The 19,503-nt window shown below is 38.6% G+C and overlaps 1 protein-coding gene across 1 annotated transcript; it reads right to left on the bottom strand.

Moving 5' to 3' along the window:
* Positions 1 to 1,078: 1,078 nt before the first annotated feature.
* On the bottom strand, positions 1,079 to 19,358 carry si:dkey-9k7.3 (circularly permutated Ras protein 1). The gene is made up of 20 exons (XM_056259310.1): positions 19,280 to 19,358; positions 18,418 to 18,504; positions 17,885 to 17,977; positions 16,221 to 16,313; positions 15,643 to 15,729; positions 15,460 to 15,557; positions 15,157 to 15,357; positions 15,018 to 15,068; positions 14,851 to 14,940; positions 11,671 to 11,822; positions 7,782 to 7,863; positions 6,502 to 6,623; positions 6,267 to 6,351; positions 4,372 to 4,478; positions 4,164 to 4,273; positions 3,870 to 3,981; positions 2,871 to 3,011; positions 2,693 to 2,786; positions 1,611 to 1,661; positions 1,079 to 1,498 (listed from the first exon to the last, which is right to left on the bottom strand). Exons 2-20 carry the CDS (start codon positions 18,497 to 18,499, stop codon positions 1,397 to 1,399), a joined length of 1,953 nt encoding a protein of 650 aa, XP_056115285.1. The 5' UTR covers positions 18,500 to 18,504; positions 19,280 to 19,358; the 3' UTR covers positions 1,079 to 1,396.
* Between the last annotated feature and the right edge of the window lie 145 nt (positions 19,359 to 19,503).

Raw genomic sequence — 19,503 nt, 5'->3', positions numbered from 1 at the left:
TATCTTTGCATGCCAGCAACAAGTGTCCCTTGTGAGAGGATTTTTTCAAAGGCTGGAGAAATTATCTGTAAAAAAAGAAGTAGGCTAAGTCCTTCCACAGCAGAGAAATTAATATTTTTGAATAAAAATATGTAAAAAAGTGAGACATTGTGGCTTGATTTATTTTATTAATATTCATTTTGCAGGACCAAAATAACATTATGCACAGTGAGGAGCCTATAGGTTGCAAGATTCACATATTAGAAAAGTACAATAATAAAAAAACAACAAATTTTCATGGCTCGTCAAGGTTGTTTCAGATCAACACCTGCAAGTGACCACTAGGTGTCACCGTGGAGACGGGTGTCGGATTGATTCGAAGCCTCGAAACAATATGGACCATTTGGTTCAACTGTTTCATTGCTTCACGAAGCCTCGATCTGCCCATCACTAACTAAAGCCCGGGACACACCAAGCCGACGTTCGGCCGTCGGGCAGATTTTGTGCGTCGACCGACTGGCTGTTCAGCTTAGTGAACGAGTCAGTGCACGCGAATAATAGCAAAACAGCGAGCTATATATATATATTGGGATCACAGATTAAGAATTTGTTCCCACGATTCACGAATTCTTTCACTCGTTTTGGTTAAACCGTGGCCACGTTGAACTAACGTTAATTGGTTCCCTCGTTTTAAATTAAGTAAAACAAGAAAATGAATTATTACAACGTGGCCATAATTTAGTAAAACAAGCTGATTTATGCCTATTATTAAATATAATAAGCCCCCCCCCCACCCACGTTTTGTTCATAATAATAAACAAAAAATACTTTAAAAATAATGTAAAATTTGCCAAGCTATTTGCCAAGGCAAACTTGATGTCCTAAAATATCTGAAACTAAAACAAATAAAAATGAATAAAAACTATATAGTATATATATATTTTTTTTAAACTATTGAAAATGACAAAATACTAAAACTTTAAAATTGAAAATATAAAAATAAATACGGATTCAAAACATAAAAAAAAAAACTATAATAGTATCTCAATGATACTAAAATAACATTGGCTGTAAGTAAAAAGAATAAAAGGAATCAGTCTGTGATTTATATAAAATGTTTTATTTCATTGCATTATATTTATTAGTACAGTCCCTAGTATTCTAGTTGTTAATCTGACATATTTGCGCTATAGTTGCTAACACAAACATGTCTGAAATCCACAGACCAGTCAAAGATAAATACTGGCAGGAGTTGCCAAACAGCAGCGATGGCACAGAAAGAAGTTTGACTTGTTAGGTTATCGACACATAGTTTGTATATATTATATATTGCGTATTTTCCAAGCAAAATTGTCCATAGTTTGTGATTGATATCCAGCCTATATCACTAGATGATGAGTCTTGGTGACATCTGAGCTCAGTTCTCCAGCAAGGCAACTCTCTGTCCCTTTCCCTTTCCACTCACGCTCTTCGCCCTCTTCATTTGGTAGACCACATTGGCCGCCGCGTCCGAGATGCTCTGGAGGAGAAAACAAGTCTACTGAGGGACAGTTTGTGCATGCTTATTTCCACTTGCATCCAGCTTTAAATCATATTTTGAATATATAAAGCGTGAGAGAACTTTTACTCACTGCAGTGGAAGATGTTCGAGGTGCTGGTTGAGCGTCAGTTTCTGTTTTGTTCTGTTTAGAGTAAAAGTGTCATGTTTTAACACAAGGACTTTATATCATTTAGTCACAATGATTCATTTATAATGTTGAAGTTGTTCGATTTTTTTGTGACGTGCTCCACAAGCTTCACGGAAAGGAAACCGGGACAGAAAACAGAAAGCATCCTGTTTGTTTGTTTTTTATTTTACAAAAGCACAATGTTTTGCTTTGATTGTGAGTGTACACAAATAAAAATAGCCATCTTACTCTTATCTGTGTGACCATTAATAATGTAGTATTTTAAGTTGTTTCCACTGTTATAATGAGACAAAATCATTTGGCATTGTGCTGATTTGTGTCACTTCAACAGTCCAGTGATGAAATATGCATGAAAATGACAGCGTAGGCTACACACAACACGTTACTCAAACGACATCATCCAGATGTGCCAATCACCGGAGCTAGGCAGAAAAAGACTACAGGAGTCTGTAATAAGTCTTATTTTTCATTATTCTATTTATTTTGTACCTTTATAACATAAGTGATGCTTTTCAGTTTTGCAGCTGATTGTGACCAAATCATTTTTTTTATCAGCCCTACAAAAACAATATTTTTTTTGAAACTTGCATTTGACTGGTGATGTCTTTTTGTGATCGCTTTACAGCTATTTTTATTATTAATGTTTCTGCTTTTGTTTTTATTAACTTTTATTTGTTGTCTTTTCCAGTGGATTGCGATTTTATTTACAGCGCTTTGAGAAGCTGCTTTTAAAGGCGCTCTATAAAATAAAGTGTATTATTATTATTATAATATGAGCTATGCAAGAGTGCTTTCTGTTGACTGCTTAGTGCTTATACACTACAGGAGGCTGTACTGTACCAACTACCTCAGGGACGAAATCATTTGCACTACTGTCTGTTCAAAATAAATGAAAAGAAACCAAGCATTGCCTTTTCCTGTTGTAACGAACTCGTATCGAACCGTGACCCCAAAACCAAGGGACACCCAAAATAATTTATTTATGAACTCATTTCTACTGTACTGTATTGAGGGTGTATTCAGACCTGTTTGACAGTGGTGAGGTCTTCACAGATCATGCTCATCGTACTGATCCAGTTCCCATAGATGCTCTCTTCTTTAGGGCTTGGCTTCTGTTGACTGTGAGATGAACAGAGAAGGATACACGTGTCATTTCCCACACATATGACGCACCAGAGAGCGATCTGGAGAGGTTTACTGTACCCAATGTCTTTTAGAAGGTCCTGCTGAGCTCGGAGTTGTCTCTGTGCTTCCTGTACTCGGCCCTCCATAGTCAGCCTGGCACACAGCTGGGCGCAGTGAACGCCCAACACTGACATATTTAAACTGCCCGCCCACACCCAACTACACACACACAGAAAAAGAGACGGAGGTGAAGAAAGCGAGGTTGATATATATATATATATATATATATATATATATATATATATATATATATATACACACTTCTATATACTCAAAAGTTTGGAATAATGAGACTTATTTTTGTTAATAATAAGATTTTAATGTTTATAAAAGAAGTCTCTACTGCTCACCAAGGCTGCATTTATCTGATAAAAATACAGTATTTTAATATTTTAATATATCTAAAATTGAATTTTCAGCATCTTTAGAGTCACATGATCCTTCAGAAATCATTCTAATATGCTGATTTGCTGCTCAGTTATTATCAATTATTATTGGTGCTAAATTATTAATAATGTTTCTTATTATTATCAGGTTTCTTTGATGAATATAATTTTGAAATAGAAATCTTTTGTAATATTCTAAAAGTCTTTACTGTCACTTTTAAACAATTTAATGAGTCTTTACTGAATTTAAAATCTTGCTTACCCCAAACCTTTAAATGGTAGCGTAACATAGTTTCCACAAAAATATCAAGCAGCAAAAACTGTTTTCAACATTATATTTAAAAAAAACTTATTTTTATAACGTTATTATAACAGAACAGTTATTTTAAATTGTAACAATATTTCACAATATTACGGTTTTTATTGTATTTTTCAACCAATAAATGCAACCTTGGTGAGCAGAAGAGACTTCTTTCAACTGCTTTTCTATGTCCACAAGGATATTTTGCATGTGAAACAACTGATTAAAAATCACCACAGTAGTTTATCTCAATACTTTAAGGTGAGTGTGTCATGAGCTGTGGATCTGGAGTGTGTTTGCTGTTATTGTGCAGTATTTTGAGTGCTTTACCTGCTGGTGGTGACCCGTTTCTGTTGAGTGACGACTCTCATCACTTTCTGCAATTCCCGAGTCCTGAAACTCAGCTGCAGCTGAAAAGGGACCCGGTCCCGTTGCTGGAAACCTAAAAGACAGAGAAAGTTCACAATGTATTTATTTTTAAATCTACTTTTGTGTTTCATTGAACAAATACCAGCAAACAGATTTGGAACGACATGTGGGTGAGTGCAAAGTAAAACAAAAACAACACAAAAAAACCTCTTCTCAAATGTTTTCTTTTGATTGCACTGCATATTTTGTTCTTACTTCCAACTTTTTCCGGTCTGACTGCAAACTGAAAGGTGATCTCAACACAGTCTGTCACGTTGCCAATCTCTCTCACTAACCGATGATTATCCTCCTCATAGGGGAAGTACCTGCATCCATCAAAGGAGAAAAATAGAGACAGAGGTACAGTGTACATGTGTGTGTGCATGTGTTTGTGAGTGTGTGAAGGCTACTACCGGATACTTACATGCCATCCGGTGCCAGAAGTGTTGCCATGACGTTAGTTGCTAGGACATTGTCAGCTATAGCGCTCTGAATCTCTGTGGCGACTGTACCAATATTTACAATATTTATCTGGAAAGTGGGTAAAAAAAACAATGTAGTTTTTCTGACTGATCTTTAATTGCTTGGTATGTAATATTGCAGTCATTCTTTCAAAGAGATACAAAACTTTGAGGTGTGATTTATAAAAAAAAAAGAAGTTTTTAAAAGTTATATTGTGAAATATTATTGCAATTTAAAATAACGGTTTTCTATTTGAATATGTTGTAAAATTGAATTTATTCCTGTGATATCAAAGCTGAATTTTCAGGATCATTACTCCAGTCTTCAATGTCACACGATCCTTCACAAATTATTCTAATAAGATGATTTGATGTGCCCAAGAATCATTTCTGATTATCATAATATGTAATATGTTGAAAATAGTCGTGCTGCTTAATTTGAAGTAATTTTAAGAAACTAATACATTTTATTCAGGATTCATTGATGAATAGAAAGTTCTTCACTGTCACTTTTGATCAATTTAATGCATTCTTGCTGAATAAGTGTTAAAAAAAAGACTGATCCCAAACTTTTGAACATACACTATTCAAACTAATCACAACCTAATATTAAACGGTCTGACCTTTAAGTAGTGCACAGTATAGATATGCATGTCACTAAAGTGTGCAATTTTGCAAATCTATGCACCAGTTTCCTATTAGCACAAAAATCATTTTCACATTTAAATAGAGCTCAAGGGGAAATACTGAGCCCAAAATCGTTCTCCCTTGCGCGTACGCGTGTGGGTGTCTGGTGATAAGTATCAGTTTCTCTGAAAAAGGCTTTAAGCTACATGTTGCTTAAACCCTTTAAAAACAGGTTAAGCCTTCACAGAGGGGTTTCATAGACAAGGTTCATGTAGTAACACGTTTAGTGCTGTTAGCAGAAAATTTAGAGTGAAGGGGTCAAACAGACAATATGAGTATTTCTCGCATAGTTTACAATGAGCAACAAGTATGTGAAATGTAACCAAATTAGTGAAAGACGACCCCCTTAGGGGAAATGAATTGTTGCTGGAATCCTTGTGTACCTCTAAGGCCCTGTTTACAGCTGGTATTAAGATGTGTTTTGTTTGTTTGGATCACAAGTAGACGAGGGAGACACATTCACGTTTACACCTGGTGTTTTTAATCCGTCTCTTTTGTCCACTTTCAAACCACTTCTGTCCTGATTTCTTCGAGGGGAGGGTCTATGAGCGGGTAAACGTATGGGCTTTTTCAGATCTTTCAATCTAATGGACAAAATAAGATCACGCAATTTACATATGAAATATTTACGCGACTGGAGACGACGGAAAAACACAGAACATCAGCTTTTTGTTTCTGCTCTGACAGCCGCAAGATCAGCCGAACGCAGTGAGTGTGTGTTAGAAATTAGTAATGATGAGAGAACATTGTGCTAGGTAAGTTTTTCTTCTTCAAATCAAACTTGAGTCTTCAGCCGACGAAGTTTAAATCCCGTCTGGCCAGCGCTTCAGATAATGTTACGCATTAGTTCAGTAGTGGAGAGTAGACGGTCTTTGAACACATTCGAACCACATGAGCGTTTTCACTATGAAAGCAATCCGGTGTAATGTGTTTTCGACTACCTCTGGAAGTGGTCGAAAGTAGAAAAACTCAAAACTATTCAGACCCCGTTTACACCTGTATTTAACGTCGTCCACTTGCTATCCGATCTTAATACCAGGTGTAAACAGGTATTGTTTACAGGCCTCTATGTTGCTCCAAATCAGTCTTCTTTACCATCTAATCTGCAGACTGCAACATGACCCAGACTGCTCAACAGAATGAAGATGGACTGCAGATATCAGTAACTCACTCTGCCTCCTGTGTGGTCAGCCAGCCTCCCAACCTCTGCCAAACGACAGTCCTCTCCTTCAAAGGTCATCACGGACACGATCACACTATAAATACCCACAACGACAGACACGCATGACTCAATAACCATCATAACACTTGACATGATGTTAGTTCTTTCATCTATTTCATTGTGTATTTTCATCTACAGTCATTATATGTCAAGACTAACATGATATTCAGAAAGAGTCGCTCACCCCTTTTCAGCAGCATAATGGGCTAACTGGTTGTAGAAATAAGGTGAGGGGGCTCTTGAGGAAGACTCTTGTTCTAAGTGGCCTAGTCCTATGTTGGCCTGCCCGTCTGTGCAAATTATAACCTGAACAAGAAATAGCACATTATGAAACATATGTGAAACCACAAGACTAGAGCCCCCTAATCTTTTCATGTGTTTTTAATGCACCACAACGTAGAATAGAGAAAAAAAAGAAAAAGAAAAAAAGTGTATGTATATATACACTGAAAAACCTCAAACACTTAGGCAGGCAGGACAGGAGAGAAGTGGTCTCCATGGGACAGCAACTCTGTCCCAAGTTGAGACACTCTCACACTGTACCCCTTGTTTTAATGCACCTTAAACACTACACATAACATACAAAAAAATAATAATAATAACAATTTTTAGGAGAAAATAGGGATTGAAGAGATGTGGGGGAGGGTTATCTTATATTATCTTATTAAAGTATCTTTTATTTTTGAAGAGTGCTGACAATGGTAATTGTTACATAGGAGGAAAGATGGAAATAAGAATAAAAATTGACTAATACAATGTTGGTAGTATGTTGGTAGTGAGGAGTGGTGGTGATGATGGTAATGATGACGGTAATAAATAATAAATGTTTATTTTGCTTATGCACATACACACGCACACACACACAGTCTCACACACACACAGTCTCACACACACACAGTCTCACACACACACACACAGTCTCACACACACACACACACAAACACACACACACACACACAAACACACACACACACACACACACACACACACACACACACACACACACACACACACACACACACACACACACACACACACACACACACACACACACACACACACACACACACAGTTATTTTCACTTCTGGAATTATGGAATTACTATATTTTTCGTTAATGCACTATTTTGGTCTGTATGTCTGTCTGTTAAAAAAAAAAGAAAACAAAGACTAGAGCAGTGTTGTTTTATGCCGTGTACAAAATCACGTACTGTCCTAGTAGGGACTCTTGAATTTGAGTTTACTTCTCGAGTAAAGTAGAGGAAAGTACACTCTTTATCAGCAGTATTTAAAGGGCGGACCGTGGTCAGCTTGTTCCATCCGGTTCAATACAGATTAAAGTGCAAGGGATGAGGGTCGTTAACGGTGATGATCTTACGGCGCAAACTCAATGAATAGTAGTTTTATCGTTACATATTTATCATAACAAAGCAGATTGTCATAGCATGTAATTATGAATACAGACCTTTGATCCTGTGAACTGGGATGCCATTGCCACAGAGATGAGGGCAGCAGGTCCCAGTGCGGTGGCTCCATGTTCTCTGAGTCTGGGCAGAAGAAGAAGAAAGCGAAATTAATCAAACGCTGACAACTATTAGACACTTTTTTTTACTTTTGTTGTAGTTGTTTCATATTCATAACTGACCACACAGTCTGTTTATCTAAGCGACCGAGAACCGCAAACCATATATGGCTCTCTCGGTCCACATATTACATATTTAAAAATATACTACATAATTCACCAATGCCCGTTTATCATGTATAATACACCAACCAATTATGGTGTGGCACAAATCTCAAATCTCACTGGACAATGTGAAGTGGAGTGGCAATTTCCTGGTCTTATTCATAAATCAGTTGAAAACTATATTAGCCACTGTCTGTTTTCAGTTTTTTTTACAAAGGTGAAAAAGCTGAAAGAATGAATGTCTATGATGTCTTTTACGAGTATTGATATTACAGTTTGAATGTGGTACGCAGGGAAGGAGACCAGAGGCCGTTTTTTTAATGGATGTCAATGGAGAAGTGGCTTTACTACGCTGAATAAACCACTTTTGGGGGAACACGGCTTATCATTTTTGTAATTTTATGACTTTTTGTGTTAAATATTGCTATTTAGGTTTGATTTGATGGCTTATTCAATAAATTGACAGCCAATCGGCTAATCTTCGACATGTTTGCTCTTAAAAATTAGTTTTGGATTGGTCTATTTTTAGACTTTGTATCCGAATAAATGCTGTTTTATAAGAGGACAATTGCATGACCGGTATGATTCAGTTTACAGCACTTCTCATTCATTTCTATGGTATTCACAAACAGTTGACTGTCGCACAACGAAATTCAATGACGTCAAGGCTGTAATGTTATCGGTTGGCCTTTTCGGTTTTTCCAATGTTAGAGACACGGACCCTTATATCTCCCAATTATAAGACCATCTCTGGCATAAGGGACACAAAATGAGAAACACTTCAGGAGTTTCGAAGTCGTCATCTGATTGGTTGAATTCTACAGGATTTTCGGGAGTTGCGTTCTTTGACGGTCCGTCTGGAAACAAAAATCGCTGTGAAGCCAAACCCCCTCAAAAAAGAGGAAAGCCGACTTGTTTACAACTGTGACAATAAGCGCTTATCAGGATACAACTAAACGCTGGATTTTCAAAAGCATGTGAAGTTCGCGCCAACATTGTTGCAGTAAACTTGCATAACATTCTTAAATGAATTATTTATTAGATATATGCCGGTCTGTTATTATAGGGACATCGACGTTACATTTTCACGCCCCTAAACATGACGCAGAACAAAACGAACTGTGATTGGTTGCTTTGCATGTCAGTCGGGCGGCCTCTGGGCGGGTCCTTGACCAGTGAAAGCTGCCATGGAGTCCAGACCTTCTGGCACGCAAAAAGGTGACGTAAATGGCCTATATACACTCACCGCCCACTTTATTAGGTACCCCATGCTAGTAACGGGTTGGACCCCCTTTTGCCTTCAGAACTGCCTCAATTCTTCGTGGCATAGATTCAACAAGGTGCTGGAAGCATTCCTCAGGGAGTTTGGTCCATATTGACATGATGGCATCACACAGTTGCCGCAGATTTGTCGGCTGCACATCCATGATGCGAATCTCCCGTTCCACCACATCCCAAAGATGCTCTATTGGGTTGAGATCTGGTGACTGTGGAGGCCATTTTAGTACAGTGAACTCATTGTCATGTTCAAGAAACCAATTTGAAATGATTAGAGCTTTGTGACATGGTGGAAGTAGCCATCAGAGGATGGGTACATGGTGGCCATAAAGGGATGGACATGGTCAGAAACAATGCTCAGGTAGGCCATGGCATTTAAACGATGCCCAATTGGCACTAAGGGGCCTAAAGTGTGCCAGGAAAACATCCCCCACACCATTACACCACCACCACCAGCCTGCACAGTGGTAACAAGGCATGATGGTTCCATGTTCTCATTCTGTTTACGCCAAATTCTGACTCTAACATCTGAATGTCTCAACAGAAATCGAGACTCATCAGACCAGGCAACATTTTTCCAGTCTTCAACTGTTCAATTTTGGTGAGCTCTTGCAAATTGTAGCCTCTTTTTCCTATTTGTAGTGGAGATGAGTGGTACCCGGTGGAGTCTTCTGCTGTTGTAGCCCATCCGCCTCAAGGTTGTGCGTGTTGTGGCTTCACAAATGCTTTGCTGCATACCTCGGTTGTAACGAGTGGTTATTTCAGTCACTGTTGCCCTTCTATCAGCTCGAACCAGTCTGGCCATTCTCCTCTGACCTCTGGCATCAACAAGGCATTTCCGCCCACAGAACTGCCGCTCACTGGATGTTTTTTCTTTTTCGGACCATTCTCTGTAAACCCTAGAGATGGTTGTGCGTGAAAATCCCAGTAGATTAGCAGTTTCTGAAATACTCAGACCAGCCCTTCTGGCACCAACAATCATGCCACGTTCAAAGTCACTCAAATCAACTTTCTTCCCCATACTGATGCTCGGTTTGAACTGCAGGAGATTGTCTTGACCATGTCTACATGCCTAAACGCACTGAGTTGCCGCCATGTGATTGGCTGCTTAGAAATTAAGTGTTAACGAGCAGTTGGACAGGTGTACCTAATAAAGTGGGCGGTGAGTGTATATATATATAAAGGACTTGACATTAACTTTTTTGCTCACCAGCCACTGTGGCTAGTGGTTTTCCAAAGTTACTAGCCACTTACTGCCCTATAGATATTTTTTAATATTATCTCATAATTTGGCAGCAGGTTTATTAGGCTGCTGTCACTTTAAGACCTGACGCACAGATCTGTTATACATGCGTTTTCTTTCTCAACTGTTTACGTTCACTTAAGACATAACTGACTGTGTTTACGTGAATACTCGCCAAGACGGGCATTTTGACATTTTTTTGTGTTTTAAGGGCAATAAGCAGCGAGGAGATGAGCACAGCTAGTATTGTGTATCTATTCTGCGGGAAATAAGTATTGGAAGCATTTTTAGATATTTCAGTATCGATATGTATTGAAAAATCTATATTTTTGACAACACTTGACTAAATGTATATATTATATATAAAAGGTGGCTAATAGGAGTGACTGCGTTACACACCACCACTGAAATCCACCCGCATTTGGAGGGTTGGCGGGTGTTAATGTCAAGCCCAGCCTATATAGTAATTATAGTCCTGGTTCCACAGACAGGGGTTAGATTAAGCCAGGATTAGGCCTTAAATCAATTAGGAAAATTTAAGTAGCTTTTATAAACATGCCTTGGACAAGAAAACATTACTGGTGTGAATCTTGAGACAAAACAATGGCACTGACATATTTTAAGATGTGTCAGTGCAAGTTGCTTTCAGTTAAAACAGCTCAACATTTTAGTCTGGGACTAGACTTAAAGCCTTGTCTTGAAACCGGGGGATTGTGATTCATGCCCATTTTTTCAAATTTAAGCTCCTGAGGAACTGAATACTTTGTTCTGATTGGATAGAATGTGCGCGTTAAAACTCCACGGAGGCAACTGCTTAGTGCTGAGTGTTTTTTTTACTTTCACATTGTGCATTAAAAATGATCCCTAACATTTAAAAAAAAAATGTTATAGTTATTTCATAAAATTGGGGGAATTTGTACAATTCCGACGGTGTAAAATCATATCTGACAGAATGATCTGACAAGCACAAAACACAAAATCAGATAGACCAGCTGACATTCTGAAAGAAACTCTGTGACAAACATATAAAACAACCGCCCAAACACATGCAGATACACAGAGGCTCTTTCTGATGAGAATACAGACAAGGTGGCGTGACCTTTGACAGACATACAAACAATAACAGCCGGAGTACGTTCCACTCACTCTTTGATTTTCTGGGTGAGCGGCTGGATAGTCTCTGCAATGCAGTGAGGCGTGCTGTAGTTTTCTCCCTCCTTCTTCAGATAGTCATAGTCCACCAGCGCCCAGTCTCTCAGGGTGAGAGGAACCCCTGTACCGTCACCATACACCGTAACCTGAAAACCACACGCACAACTGTCCTGAAATCTGGTCACATGACAGTAAATAAAGCACAATGAGAGCTATTCCGGCACTATGCACCATGCTATTCTCTTACTTCTAAATGGTGAATTCTGGTGCCCACAACCAGAAGCCACAAGCTCGTCAAAACTAAAACAAGAAGAGGAAGTGCTCAGTCATCACATCTTGACATCTCAGTTGCTTTTATAGGCGTGTTGAGTTTTGGCTTCAGAAGTAGAGTGTGTAGTTCTTCCTCTTGACTGTGATTCTTACACAGGGTGTTACATTCAGCCTGGTCAGCATGTGTTGCCAAAATTTTGTCTACTGGCATAAACTCTGGACCACACAGCTGCTTATTCTGACAAAAAAAGCCCACTTAGACAGGAATATACCATGTGACGGACATGTAGAATAAACAAACATAGTTTTTTTTGTGTTGTTTAGTCACTAACCCATCCTAAATATATATACAAGGTGTTTTGAAACTTTTTGATGCCAGCGACCCTCAAATATGACGATCCCTTTGCGAAAGACCCCAGACGTTAGACAGGTTATAACTAGAACTGACAGATTTCAGATTAGCTTTTTTTTTCGGTAGCTATAGAGATCTCGCAGGCAAAGGTCTCTCGCTCAGGCAAGGTCTCTCGCTCTCTCCCTCTCTCTCCGCGCTACACGGTTTGGCGCTGACGCACATACAGTAGGCTATGTTCTGTCTCGCATGCGCAGCTCTATATTCTAGGAGATTTGAACTAATTTACGTGTCGTGTTGCTGTTGTATCAGTCAGATCAGCGTAGCACTCAATAATCGGGACAAGAGAGGTCCCGATCGGGACAAATAAATTAGGCCCAAAAATCGGGACGTCCCGGCTAATTCGGGACAGTTGGCAACCCTACTCTCTCTCTACCTGTCTCTCTTTGTAGGAGAAATGCTTTCCACCAGATGCCAATAATCAGTGCCCTGCTGTGATTGGATGCTGGGAGGGGAAGGAGAGTATTTAAACTGCAACCATAATCAGTGCTGTGTTGGTGGCGGCTTGACTGTGTGCAACAGCTTTGAGGTCTCATCTTCAACCCCAGACCTGATGTTGTGTTGAAGCAAGTAGTTGATAGTGTTGTGTATCTCTACCTCATTTTGTTTTCTACTTATTGTAGTAGAGTTTTCTCTCCTTGGTCTCTTTTTGATTACACTATGATTGAGACTTAAAAGGCAGAAGTGAGTGTTAACTTAAATGATTATTTATTGTATGGTTTAATTAATCTGTTTTTCTCTTGGTTTACTTGAAATCTGCTATTTAATCATTTATTTCTTTATTTGTGGGGTTAGTAGGGAGGTGGGTGCCATTTATTTTGAACCTGACCTTTTTTGTTTTAAAAGCTTTGAAGTTTTCCGACCACCTAGTCGCAATCCCAGCACCGGACAAGACCATAGTTTGCAACGTAAATCGAGTCCTAAACGTCCAAGTGACGGGCGAGCATGCTTTTTTTTTATGCCTTGTCCCCAATCATTTAATTTCAGAAAGTAAGGCGTGGAAGCAAAAAAAAATGCTGCTTCCAAGTCCAAAAGTCTAGCGCTCATGCAATCGGTTCCTGTTAAACCTGTGTCTGCAGCAGTTTTGCTACCTAATGAATGTTTGGAGGAGGACGGACTAATAGCAAAAGATGCTCCAACTTTGTGTGCCCGCTTGCAGAATTCAGTTATTCTGAGTGATCTGCAATCCTATCTCTTCCACTTAACAGAAGAACAGAGTAAAGCAGTTAGTGACTTAATTGTTAACTATTCTGGCCTGTTCTCTGAAGTTCCTTCCCAGACTACCTTGCTGTGTCACGACATTGATGTGGGAGATAACCAGCCCATTAAACAACATCCATATAGAATAAATCCAAAGAAACGAGTCGTCATGAAATCTGAGGTAACATATTTGTTAGAGCATGTTTTTGCAGTCCATGTAGTTCACCATGTATTCTAGTGCCAAAGTCTGACTCCACATTCAGATTCTGCACTGACTATCGTAATTAAAGTTAACGTTGTGACCAAACCAGACTCTTTTACTCTTCCAAGAATGGAAGATTGTGTTGACAAAGTTGGTGCTGCTCATTATGTTACCAAGTTAGATCTACTTAAAGGGAGTAACAAAAGTTAAGTCCCTGTTCTCTCTGCTCCTAATTTCTCACGGTGTTTCAAACTACAGGTTGATGCCAGCGCTGCAGGAGCCGGGGCAGTCCTGATGCAGGAGGATGGAGCAGGAATTGACCATCCTCTATCTTTTTTTCTCAAAGAAGTTCACGGCCGTACGCAGATCGACTTACGCCAAAAGAGTAACACTTGACGATGTATGACGTAGCATAAGCTTTGACGCCTCACACGGTTCATTACATTGTGCGTCAAGTTCAAGTGTTACTCTTTTGGAGTAAGTCAACTTGCGTACGGCCATCTGCCGGAAGCTAGTTATTTTAGTCGATAAAGTTTTAAATATGGATATTTTTCTTACACGAACGCTTCGCTTCAGAAGGCCTTTATTAACCCCCCCGACTCCCATTACAAGGCTTGGAAGAGCCAGAACATTTTTTAAAATAACTCTGATTGCATTCATCTGAAAGAAGAATGTCATCTACACCTAGGATGGCTTCAGGGTGAGTAAATCATGGGCTAATTTTCATTTTTGTTTGAACTATTCCTTTAAAGAGTGCCAAAATGGTATTAATTCTTTGAATTTCATAATAAAATGGACAAAAATTGAAATCTGAGACTTTGTTTCCTATCAAAAGTAAAATTGGTCATGATATTGCAAAAAATTCAAATAATGGTGTGGCGGTTTTTGTAAACGAGTGAACAGAAAAAATAGAGGTCGGATCAGAACTTGGAATAATAGACAATCTGTGTGAATATCTAGTTTTCAAAAAGCCTTTCAAAGTTCTTGATGACATTAATCTGGAAATCCTGGCACATCTAATGACAAGTTCTTCCTCAAAAGCACTTGCACTTTAGTGACGTTTTGACATGTCTCCTCTTATAAGTGTCTTTACCTCATTGTTAAAAGTCACCAGTGCCAGTCTTCGGTGTGGTGAGGTTTTCTGCAGGGTGGTCAGCACCATCTGAAGAGCTTCTTGGACTCCCTGGACCCCAAAAAAATAGTAACTTCACATGTTTTGTGCCGGTTTATATAAGCAAAACTTCAGACATAACCTCTCACCTGCAGTCGTGAAATATATGTGGGTGATCGCATGCTGTTACCTGGAGAGATCTGAGAGAAAAATATATTTAATGTAAACATAATAATTAAAAAAAAGGGTGTTAAGCCCTGGCCGTCTGTAATGAAAGAAGACCGGCACCTCAGAAGTGACACTCATACTTCCGGAAGTGTCCACACACAGCACGATTAGCATGTCGTCTAGGTTCTCATACTCCATGTCCCCGTTGTCGTCCATGTAAAGTATATCCCTGCCTGGAGGAGAGCGCAAGGGAAACCGTCCCGCCGTAAGTGCCGCCAGCGAATAAACGTTCTCCTTCCCGCAAAACTCACAGCTCCACATCTAGAAAAAAAGACACAGGAATCACTTTTAACAAAAGAAAATGTTATTTCAACACTTATATCAGATGCACAAATGGGTTTTGCACCCCTTGGTATAACTTACTATTGTTGTTTGGTGTGTCTCTGGGCTGCTCGCAGAGGACATGACGGCATTGCATTTCCCACAATGCACTGGTTTCTGGCTGCTCTGTATAGCAGATGCTACGGAGACAGAAAGTGAGCTGGTTTGAATTGAAAAGTTTGGATTTTTATACTTTCAGAAAAGAAGTTTAGCAGGGTAGCACACCTTTAGTAATGTCCACAAGGCTTCCTACTTTTAGCGACACTACGTTTACATTAGCTTTAAGTTGAGTCTCTCCATTATTCTCCAGACCTGAGAGAAAAAAGTGAGAGAGAGAGAGAGAGAGAGAGAGAGAGAGAGAGAGAGAGAGAGAGAGAGAGAGAGAGAGAGAGAGAGAGAAGAGGAAAAATATATAAAGTTTTGCGAGTTTGGCCCCACCCCCCCAAAAAAATCAACTCACTGACCCTGTTTATTAAAAAGTTCAAGTTATTTATGCATAACTGAACATTTTATGTGCATGTTTGTGGTATAAAGGGTGTGTGAATGTGTTCACACACCCTTTATACAGAGAGAGAGAGAGAGAGAGAGAGAGAGAGAGAGAGAGAGAGAGAGAGAGAGAGAGAGAGAGAGAGAGAGAGAGAGAGAGAAGAGGAAAAATTTATAAAGTTTTGCGAGTTTGGCCCCACCCCCCCAAAAGAATCAACTCACTGACCCTGTTTATTAAAAAGTTCAAGTTATTTATGCATAACTGAACATTTTATGTGCATGTTTGTGGTATAAAGGGTGTGTGAATGTGTTCTCACCTCTTGGAGGTACCGGTGGTGGAAGAGAACTAGTCAGACTCTTTCTCTGATGTATGTTACGGGGCGGTACAGGTGGTGGAACCAACGATGGAGCTTAACAAAAGGTAATTAATAAATATATAATAAAAAATAATATTGTTTCGTAGACAAATAAAAGCTGTTCAAAAGTCAGTACTTTTTTTTCCAATTCATCAAAGAATTTTTTTTTTTAAATCACAGAGCAGCACGACATTATCAACATTAATAATAATCAGAAATGTTTCTTGAGCAGCAAATCAGCATATTAGAATGATTTCTGAAGGATCATGTGAGTGACATTGAAGACTGGAGTAATGATGCTGAAAATTCAACTTTGATCACAGGAATAAAATTACATTTTAAAATATACTCAAATAGAAAACAGTTATTTTAAATTATAATACTGTATGTTTTTACTGCATGTATGAATATATATATATATATATATATATATAACAGCAGGGATTTTTTCGCACGCATTCATGAACATGCACTTGAGAATGTTCCTATCATCAGTTTTTAACACCCACAAAAAGGATGTGACGTTTTTTTCTTTCCATTGAACAATTTCTTTGCAAAGTAACTTTCACCTTCTTTTAAATTGAAAGAGTGGTTTCACTACACATTATTGTCTTTTAAGAGCTGCTTTACAGCAGAATTGAATTCTGTTTGCATCATTGAATCATTATGTTCCTGTTTATCACTGTAAAGCTGCTTTGAAACATTCTGCATTGTATAAAGCGCTATATAAATAAAGGTGACTTGACTTAAAGTAAATCAAATAAAGTTAAATTAAATAAATCAGTAAATTCTTCTGTTCTTTATCAGAACTAGTCACATTAAAACATTAAAGGTAGGATAGGCAATTTTTTTCATAAACATTTTTTGTTATACTGGTTGAAACTCTCTTCACAGCCTGATAGCAATCATTAATATTAGTGGTCTAAATATTAAAACATGTACACATATCTTCTGCAAAAGTCGAAGGACCAAAAAAATGTTCGTTCAATCATTGCATTCAGTTCTACCGGCCTGTCAACATGTATTTCCATACCTCCGCGCACCTGCTCACGCAGACATCATCAGTGTGTTTCTATGCAGAATTGTAGACACACCGTAACCGAGGGCCACAAACAAACAGTAGCTGCCTTTTACAGTTCCTCTGTAAGTTTATGATTATGTAGTAACTGTAATTACGAGATAACAACCCGAGCTGTTTTTATCTAGCAGATTTATGCATTTCTGTCAACACTATCAATGCCGAAATGAATCTGCAGTAGTCAGGTGGTACAACTAGATCTCTGTAAGTTGTTTCCTTATTATTGTAATGTTGTGTGCTTTGAGACATGAGGTAATTTAACGCCGTCTCTCATCTCGCGACGCTTTGCAGACTCTGCTGTGCGCGTTTTAAAGGAGGCGTGGCTTTGGAGACGCTCTGAAGGGAGGGTGGGATCTTATACTTTCAAAGCTAACTTGCTATTGCTAGCCTCTCCAAAACTACCTACCCTACCTTTAAAAAAAGAAAACTCACTCCTCATTTCAAGAAGGCTCACAAATACAGAGATAATACAAGCCTCTTCTTCACTCATTAGGAACAATCTTCATAAAGCCCTGCTAAAGTGAAAAACAATGTGTCATTTACTCACCTGGTTTCGGGATGAAGGTTACACGGTTGTCGTAAGGATGATCTGAGACAGAATGCGCTCTGGACAGACCACAGGGAAGAGTGGAGGTAATACCTACAAAACATGAGCAATCATGTGGGACAGATGGAGACTGACTGACTATGTGTGCAATAAAATATAATAGTACCCCACTACACTATATGGAGCAAGTTGTCACAATTGGACCATGCCTATTATTAGACACTATTTAATGTTGCTTCAGTAAAACAATTATCAAACAACTGACAAAATAGCAATATTTAAAAAGGCAACATGCAATAATATTAAACCAACAAATACATGAGCACATGTGAAAACCTGCCCTAACCTGACATTAAATGCAACATAAAAAACCATAGCTAGAGAAAGTAAGACTTTGTTACTAAGATAGAACCCTTGTGACAACTCCACCTTGATAAATTTTCTTTTCCTAAAGTAATTCTCTATATGTCACATCAGAATGATCTGAGCTCTAATAATAAATGTTTGCATCACATACACAGCATATGACTAACCTTGATTTGAGATTTTAGCTTCATCTTCTGTTAAACTCTCAGACCTCCAGTTACACACAACATGACTGCAAGCAAACTCCATCTCTGTGGGTGACAGGAAAGGAATTGCTGAAATTATACTTGCGTCAAGTTCTATTCTTCACAGTCAAGTTAAAATAGAATCCATTACGCCACCACACCAACAACTTTAGAATAGCCCTTGGTCATGTTGTGCACACAGAAAATGTGTTTCTATGTAGTTAAGGCAAGGCTCTAGGTCTTTTCTAAGACTTTCATTTCCTGCTAAAACGGTTCACTTACAGTACTTTGATCTCAGTTGCTTAAGGCAGTTACACCTGTGCTAAACACTGTGGCTAAAATTATCTATAAAATTACCCGATTTATCATTTAAAGGGATAGTTCACCCAAAAAAGAAAATTATGTCATCATTTACTCACCCTCAAGTTCTTCTAAAACTGTATGAATTTCTTTCTTCTTATGCATACAAAATAATATATTTCGAAGAATGCCGGTAACCAAACAGTTGATGGACCCCATTGACTTCCATAGTAAAAAGAAGTCAATTGGGTCCATGACATAATTTTTATTTTTGGATGAACTATCCCTTTAAGGAATGCGAGTATGTGGTGACACTTTTATCCATCACCGTCTCCTTTCTTTTTTCTGTTCTTTGTCGTTTCTAGCAAGAGTTTACAGAAACCAACCAATGTCTCATATTATAGCCCTATAAGATGTACAAACATGTCAAAATGTGTGAGGTATTGAAAATAAGGGGGTCACATACAACCATGGTAATATACAGCATGATAGAAATAGTCTCATACTAATCGCGGGGGCTTAGTATGAAAGTACCTACCTGGTGGTTACGGCAATTCAAAATGAAGTGTCCGAGTGTCATTCAGCTTGCATAGAAAGCCAGCAACATTACGGACCTGCTCTTCACATAGCCTACATATTGTGCACGTTTGACTGTGCGCGTGAAGATACAGGAAGTCAGGAAACTGTGGGTACAAGACTAGAAAAAAATAAAAGAAACGAAAGAAATAAAGGAACGAAAGAAGACGCCCACCTCAGATGTCTTAAAGT

This window comes from Rhinichthys klamathensis, unplaced genomic scaffold (assembly GCF_029890125.1).
Source record: "Rhinichthys klamathensis goyatoka isolate OS25496 unplaced genomic scaffold, OSU_Roscu_1.1 h1tg000165l_1, whole genome shotgun sequence".
NCBI classification, from domain to species: Eukaryota; Metazoa; Chordata; class Actinopteri; order Cypriniformes; family Leuciscidae; genus Rhinichthys; species Rhinichthys klamathensis.
The sequence above is the reverse complement of the archived record's forward strand: the minus strand, read 5'-3'. Positions and strand labels throughout refer to the sequence as shown.